The sequence below is a fragment of the Mizuhopecten yessoensis genome, unplaced genomic scaffold (genome assembly GCF_002113885.1).
Source record: "Mizuhopecten yessoensis strain PY_sf001 unplaced genomic scaffold, ASM211388v2 scaffold5803, whole genome shotgun sequence".
Classification (NCBI taxonomy): domain Eukaryota; kingdom Metazoa; phylum Mollusca; class Bivalvia; order Pectinida; family Pectinidae; genus Mizuhopecten; species Mizuhopecten yessoensis.
Window position 1 is genome coordinate 759,276 of NW_018406231.1, and position 8,133 is coordinate 767,408.

At 33.2% G+C, this 8,133-nt stretch overlaps 1 protein-coding gene across 1 annotated transcript; it reads left to right on the forward strand.

Moving 5' to 3' along the window:
* Positions 1-3,117: 3,117 nt before the first annotated feature.
* Positions 3,118-7,554, forward strand: LOC110451132. The gene is made up of 5 exons (XM_021498993.1): positions 3,118-3,191; positions 3,848-3,988; positions 5,055-5,220; positions 6,172-6,237; positions 7,375-7,554. The coding sequence occupies exons 2-4, from the start codon at positions 3,848-3,850 to the stop codon at positions 6,234-6,236; spliced, it is 372 nt and encodes a 123-aa protein (XP_021354668.1). The 5' UTR covers positions 3,118-3,191; the 3' UTR covers position 6,237; positions 7,375-7,554.
* The last annotated feature ends 579 nt before the right edge of the window (positions 7,555-8,133 follow it).

Consider the following 8,133-nt stretch of genomic DNA (forward strand, 5'->3'; position numbering starts at 1 on the left):
TATATATAAATACTGTATGACATAGTATATGTTCCGGAAATGTAAGCCGTGCTCTGTCCTTTAATATCCAGGAGAACGTGTAGGCAAACAAGGGCCTTAGGCTTAGTAAATAAACATTTATCATTGTAGACAATATCTCATAGTAAGTATCAGTTCCCGGGGACGACAATACAAATTCCAGGTCGAGCACCTATAGGTATTTCGGCTAACTCATTGAATAGTTCATAATTAGCAATCGATCAACATCAAAATGTCTGAAAAGGCTTCGAAATGCACGGATACATATCGATAGATATATAAGAGGAAAACTTGAAAGCTGATGTAAATTAAGAGTTTATAGAATTATAAATAACATCGAATTATGTATCAAAGGTTTGTTTTGTAACTGTATTTATCATTACACTTAAAACATACATGGCTTGTGTTAGTTTGCTATCTGCATTAGTTCTGGGCTTGCTATGCTTTTTCAAGCTGCACTTTTGTTGGTGTTTTTTTTCATAAAATCTCAAATTCTGAATAAATCTGTTATTTTTCGTGCGACTTCCCTGTCTATCAATTTAAGGTAGCAATTTACGACCTGACAGAGACATTTTTACCCCCTCTTTAAAACAAAAAATGCAAATTAATGTCAGTTCAGTTAGAGCATTTACTTTACTTTAATTCGAGCGAACAAGGAAACTCCACTGATTTACATACATAATATACTTTAATTTATTTGCAAATTATGTTTAGTAAACGCTGTTGTAATCCATTATCAAGGTTTCCTGTTTTCAAACAAATGTAAATGAGGCGTTAATATCATTTATAAATACGTGTCCGGATCACAATGCGCTACCAGGGACTACGCCTAGATAGCTTTCCGAGTCGTACGTGGTATTTTATTTTTTATTTTTTATTTTTTTAAATTTTGATATACGTTTTGAGAAGTCTCTTAAAGATAACAATTTTGTATAATTTGTCTTGTTTACCAAAAAAAATCTTTTTAATTCCTGTAAATCTAATTTTTAATGTTTTGAGAAATCTCTAAAAGTTATTTTTTTGTGTATAATTTGACTGTTAACGTATAATCCTTTCTTTTAATTCCTGTTTATCTATTTGTTTATGTTTTGAATTTCAATAGGTTGTCGTTAAGCTAACCAGACCTTCAGTAAATGGACTCCGTCGATTAAAAGCACAGTGACCATTTTCGAGAATAACAAAGTATCATTCGTAACAAATTCAGAGGTGAACCCAACAACCAGGAAAAACACATTCATTTCTAATTTATAATACCAAAAATACATGGCACGACCGATGGCCGAACGGAGCAGGCAAAACCGACGAATCAGGTGTTTTGTCTAGTAGCATTATCTCGTGTTTCCTAGCCATAAACAATAAGTAATAATAATAACAATAATAATTCGAGGTTCTGATATACCGCTTTATAACAACTTAGTTCGTAGGTCGTCTCAAAGCGGTTCACAAATTATTATCCGTGGTTAGAGGGCCTTTGCAACCAGCCAATACCTTTCTCAACTCCCGAGCATACAGCCGGAGCTGCCATTTCAGCGCTAACAGCTAGCATTCAGTAGACTGGAACAAGCGGAGTAGAGTATCTTGCTCAAAGATACAACACAGTGCCGTGCCGTGACTCGAACCCGCAACCCTTCGGTCACGAGCCGGCGTCCTACCACTAGACCACCGTGCCTCAATTAACCTATGTGCATATTGAACATTTATCTTTGTTTTGACAGTTTTCTATTGTTATTGCTGCCATTCGATTCCTAGCTTGTTTATATTTGTTTTTATGTTATAATATCTCCTAATGTTTAGTATTAGTTGGAGATGATCAAATGATTGGTATCCTAGATACGACCCATTTCGACTTCTGATTCAGGCAATGATTTCAAATGGGAGAGTATTTATTGAACTTGGATTTATTTCATTATGATTTTTTAATTGTACTCTGATGGGGCTTAAACACTTAATCAATAAGCATTAATCGAAATATAAATACATATATTTGTTTTACGTGCAAATTAGCCTGCTACACTATTTTATTCTTAACGCAATTTTAGCGAAACAATCAATTCTAAACAAAGAAAAGAATCGTCAGAAAATAAGGATAAACAAGAAAGACAAAAACCAAGCAAACGAAACGACAACAACAAACAACATTAAAACCGTTATCACAAACGCATAATGATTACAATGTGCATGACGGTAGTGAGATGAAAAATATATACAAATAAGTATTGCTTGATTGGTTATCATATATGGTAAATACTACATGTGCAACCGACATGGCCAATGACATTCCCTTTGCTTCAGAGACTATGCTCTACAACATATGTCAAATCTGTAAACTTATCGACATATTTATGTAAAATGTTATACAGTTAAGTATATTAAAGTAGCAAAACAATACAATTGCTGTCTTAACTGCAGCTTCGCTCAACTGATATTATATTCATTCTACACACTTTCTTTCAAATCTTTTAATAGTCATGCAAAAAGTAACAATGTTTTTTTAACAAACAATCAATATCAACAATGTTTATTTCAAAATTTCAAGCTTTATTCTAACTTGATAATTACTTTAGCAAACAAAGCAAGAACGTATTACAGCTGCTTGTAAAATATGGGATAACTTACATCAGCACGTAACTCCATGTTGAGAATAGGATTGGAAAACCGGGGAGATACTCTATCAAAAGGGAAGACAAAAGATTAATGGAGAAGAGAGGTGTTCCAAAGGGTACTATTAACTTACTTAAAATAATGTTACTCCTTACAGTTTATCCACTTCCCATGTGAACGTATACCGTAGTATATATGAAATATGAACAATAAAATAAAAAAATAAGGAATACGTAAGGAAAGTCTTTTAACTGGTCCGTAAGATAAATTGTTAACGAGAATATATAAATCTTTGTGATGAAGCTTCCTGGAAATCTTGAACGGTTGGAGCTTCACTTATTCTTATAACTGCAACTATTTTACAAACTTGGTCTACTATCAACTAGTGATGATATTATNCAACTCTTCTATCATCGTTCATCACAAAGATTAACACGCTTGTCCGATGTTGATATGATTTTGACAATTTTTAGTTCCATGTCCGCATTCAAAAATATATAAAAGAGACCGCTTAAACCTGATTAAAATATTAACACATCTACATTGAAAAGAAACACAGACAGTTCTACAAGGTGAGTAAATCATGTATTCATGCTTTCCTTACGTATGTCTATGCTTACTCATGCGTGGTTTTCTTTCGAAACTAACTTTTTCAGTTATTTCACTGTTATCGACTGTATAACAATAACTTTGGTACAGATCGGAAGCGTTAGGACTAGGTTTGATACCAGTCCAAGGTACCAGACCTTAGGACAAGAATTTATATTGTTTCACAGCAATAGTCGTTAGAACAAGAGTTGATATTATTTTACAGATGCGTTGTTAGGACTACTACTACAGATACGGACGTAAGCACTAGAGTCGGTACTATTACATAGAAACAGTCGTTGGGATTAGAGTTTATACTATTTTTCATCTAATGCCGTCTGGAATAGAATTTACATCATTTTAAAGAAATAATTGTCTGGCTAAGATTTGATATTATTACACAAAAACATTCGTCATAAGACAAGAATCCATACTAGTTATTAATATGTTACAAATACGATTCGTCCTTGGTAACAAATGCAATCTCTAGGACTAGAATCAGAACTATTTTACAAACTTGGTCTACTATCAACTAGTGATGATATTATTCTACAGAACCAGGGGTAGGAACTAGAACTGAAACTCTGTTACAGGTACAGCTATTTAATTAAGGAGTGCTACAGTTTTACACTCTTTACAGATGCGGTCGATAGGAATATGGCTAATGATGTTGGTGGTTCTGATGGTGATAGTTACTGAAGCAGATGCAGGAAAAACTAAGACCAAAATCAAGATCAAAATCGTTTACAAGAAGAAAACTAACACGCGTTCAGGGCGCTCTGTAAGTATAATAACAAGTTTTCTATATCTTAATGTGATACGTTCATCGCCTGTTTTGCATTACACCTCGATATAGTAAAGTATAACTTAGTTACGTTTACGATTTGAAATAGGAGTTTTGTTCCTCTTATAACCCGACGTGAGCAAAGTAAGATTTGAAGAACTATAGAGCTTCTGGACCTTATTTATATGCCATGTATCATGCAATTTATCTTTTGCTATAATTAACGGAACTTCATATCCAGTGCTTCCATTAACAAGTAGTATAACTGGAATATGTTCAGATTTGACGGAATTAACAAATATGTATCAATTTTTCATGAAATAGAGCTTTCACTAACATCATGAAATGGTTGACTTTGCACTTAACCGTCAATGTAACATATCTTAAGATAAAAAAGTATAGAAGAAAATCGAAAAATGCATGTTTACAGTGGTTCATTAACAGAATTTCTTTTTCAACCTTTAGGGTATTAATGTTACCCATTGACACAATTTTTAAGGCAATTTAAAAGCGATATTTTTAAGATCATTTGAACAAATATCCAAACCATTAACACTTATAACATATAAGAGCCCTGTGGATTCTGAACACATTATCAGATACATTATTTTGAGACAAAGCGTTTCTCTGAATTGTTCCAATGAAGTTCACATCTGCAGCAGATATGCGTAATATAGCCGTTAATAAAAGCAGCCTCTACGTGAACGTGGTATAACGGATTGATGATGTGTGTTTTCAAACCTAAGTTCTAATGTACATATTGAAGATTTTCGTTATTGGTATACTTACTTGTATATTCTTTTTAAAGTTAAAGTTGAAGAGTATCCTAACAAACATTTTATATAAAGGACGCCCGACTCGAATGCTTCATTTCGATAATCGAAGACTTATTTTCATAACCAAGTATTAAGGTATAACCCAAACTGCTCAGACATAACACGAGTCAAATGGACTTGTACAGGACTTGTCAAGCTAAACATTCATAAAACATGTTTGTTTGCAAGCTATATATACTGTTCATAAAGTTACGCTCGACTCTATCAAAATTAGTATCTGCTCTTAGATCGAAGACACTTTGACACTTCCTTGTGAGGTCAGTGAATACGACACTGATAAAGATGGAGCCGTAAGCAAAAAGGAATGGGAGGACTACGTAGCGAAGTTTAACCCAGGGCTGCTGAACTCCCCGGAATACGTGGATCTTATCATTAAGAAACTCGATGTTAACGGTACGAAACTTTCTATTTTCTAAATAGTCCATAATTATTACTATTTTAGGGCATGAGAGCATTCTGGTGTTTGTATTCGTTTGACTGATGTTTTGTGATTGACAGGCATCTGTGTAAATATCTAGACATAATTTTGGCAATATTGTAGCGGCCGGCAGGTGATTTCGACAATCTGGCTACGGAGTTTTCGGAGTTGTCTCGATGATTAGTTTGATTTGGATTTATTATGTGTAACGTCCCATTAACAGCTATTACTATTAGGGACGCACCTCAATGTGTGAAATATGTGCGTGTATGTGTGCTGGAAGTGGTACGTTGGTGTATTTACCTCTTGTGATAGCGCAAATCTGATGCCGAGTTTAGAATGCTACATCACTGAAATAGCATGCCGAAGACACCAAGCACAGCATTCCGCCCGGTCACATTATACTGACAACGGATCATCCTCTTGTTGCAATTATCCTAAATGCTAAACGTTAAGCAGGAACAATACTTTGGTATGGCACTTAAATGGTTGTTTCCAAAATGTAAACATAAACAGTAATTGCTTTTGTCATATTTTATGTCACTTCTAGATATGCACAGCTGTAGTGAAAAGCATCGTTTTCAATCCGAATAATGTGTGCCAAGTTTTGTTAAATAACTATCATGTATCTTTTTTTTTACACCTGTTCAGATTTAAACTACTTTAATGAAAAGAAAATCTATTTTTTCCCCAAGAATATTAGTTTGGAATAAAATTTACAGGAAAGGCAAAAAGGCTTGAATAGCTTATACTGTTCAAACAAACCTTTACCTACTTCACTTTTTACTAAGGAAAAGTGCATGTCTTGTGTACTAGTTAACGTTGCAACATAGTTATATAATATCAAGTAGAATTTGTATATATTTTTTATAGATAATAAGATAGATAATGTCATACATCTTTTTAAACATGTTTTTTTTATATAGGTGATGGAGTTCTTCAAATCCAGGAGTTGTTTGTGGATAATGAGTACAAGAAGGATTGCATATAAGGTAATAAACTATTTTGTATGTGAACATTCTTAACTTGAATTGAATAAGTGTTTGTAACTACACTATGGTAATTATAAGTGCTCTCAAATTCATTAAGGAAACGTCGAGTGTTTATACCTTGACTTCGTTAATATAAACCGAGGTAGCTATTGGTGTTGGTATATTTAGTTAGGTCATTACTTAAATGTGTAATAAAGTAACTTTATAAAATGTGCATGTGTAATTATTAATGTTAGTTATACTAAATAGCGTAACTGTTAGTGTTGGTATTTAAGGTAATTGTTAAGTGTTGCTATATTTTCTTATTTAACTATTAATGTTGTTATATTTACTTTAGTAACTATAAGTGTTGGAATATTAACATAGATAACTATTAGTACTACATGTATTAGTGTTGGCATTTTACATAGATAAATATCAGTGTTGGCATTTTACATAGATAAATACATGTATTAGTGTTGGCATTTTTACATAGATAAATATTCGTGTTGACATTTTTACATAGATAACTATTAGTATGGGCATTATTACATAGGTAACTTTAAGTGTTTTTATTAGGTAATTGCTATTGTTGGAATATTTGCTTGGGCAACTATCAGTGTTGGAATATTAACTTGGGCAACTATCAGCGTTGGATATTTACTTGGGCAACTATCAGTGATGGAATATTTACTTTGGCAACTATCAGTGATGGAATATTAACTTGGGCAACTATCAGCGTTGGATATTTACTTGGGCAATTATCAGTGATGGAATATTAACTTGGGCAACTATCAGTGATGGAATATTAACTTGGGCAACTATCAGCGTTGGATATTTACTTAGTTAACTAATAACGTTGGTATATTTACTCGGGTTACCATTTATGTTGTAATTATTAGCGTTAGTATATTACATAGGTTACTATAAATGTAAATATATTTACCTACGTCAATTTTAGTGTTGGTACATACGTGTTGCTTTAGATATGTAATACTTGATTAGTGTTGAATTTTACTACATCAAACAATTTATAAAATATGTGAAACTAAAAGAAAATATAATTGTATAGTTCAGATGAAAATATTACTGTGTATCTGTTGGGATCTTTATATGAGGTAATATTGATCAAAGTCCATTGTTATTCTCTTTTTACAGCAAATGTATTTCAGTCATCCAAGCAAAAGAACACGAAGTAACATCTTGACATATGAGTCGAGGACCAGTAACCAGTAGCCCAGTCCGATAATATGCTTCAACTAAAATACACGTACGACACGTACCACTTACAGAACATTTTGCTATGTGATGTTGTCATTAAAATACCTGAAAAGCAAATGACATGGTTGTTTTTACTATCATAATACAAAGATTATGGAAATTTTCCCGAGGAAAAGCGTATAGGAACGTTCATGGGGCGTTCTTTTCACAACAGTTGTAGCATATGGTCTGGACAGTGAACGCATTAGACATGAGCTTATGTCAGTATGGAGGAGAGAAGGGAAGTAAAGATGGGAGGGGATTGAGGGAGTGCTAAGCGTATGTACATACCATGAGCCCCTCTTCCCAAACCCTATACCTACGTTTATCGAACATCATCTAATGAATAAATGCGAGGAATACCAAGTCTGTTCATAAGCTCATAACCTCTTTCAAGAAATATAGTTATCGGACTTTTATTGAAGTACGTTGAGGACAAACTCCTTATATATAACTTAAATAAACCATGCTAGGTTTTGCAAATATATATATCAATAGCATAGCACGATAGAATATATATCACGCGAAGCAAATTAAATGAAACCCACAAATACACGTACGTTTCCTTGATATTGAACACATACCTGTAATAAGTAAATATTTAAAAAGAGAATTTCTTGCTATTATTTCAAATTATAATTCGTGTACTTTAGATCC

Bases quoted from the DNA above. Each gene is read 5' to 3' on its own strand.
- LOC110451132 (XM_021498993.1), top strand. From the start codon at position 3,848: ATGCGGTCGATAGGAATATGGCTAATGATGTTGGTGGTTCTGATGGTG. The intron at 3,989-5,054 runs GTAAGTATAATA...ATCTGCTCTTAG, and splicing joins ACACGCGTTCAGGGCGCTCT to ATCGAAGACACTTTGACACT. The intron at 5,221-6,171 runs GTACGAAACTTT...TTTTTTATATAG, and splicing joins TAAGAAACTCGATGTTAACG to GTGATGGAGTTCTTCAAATC.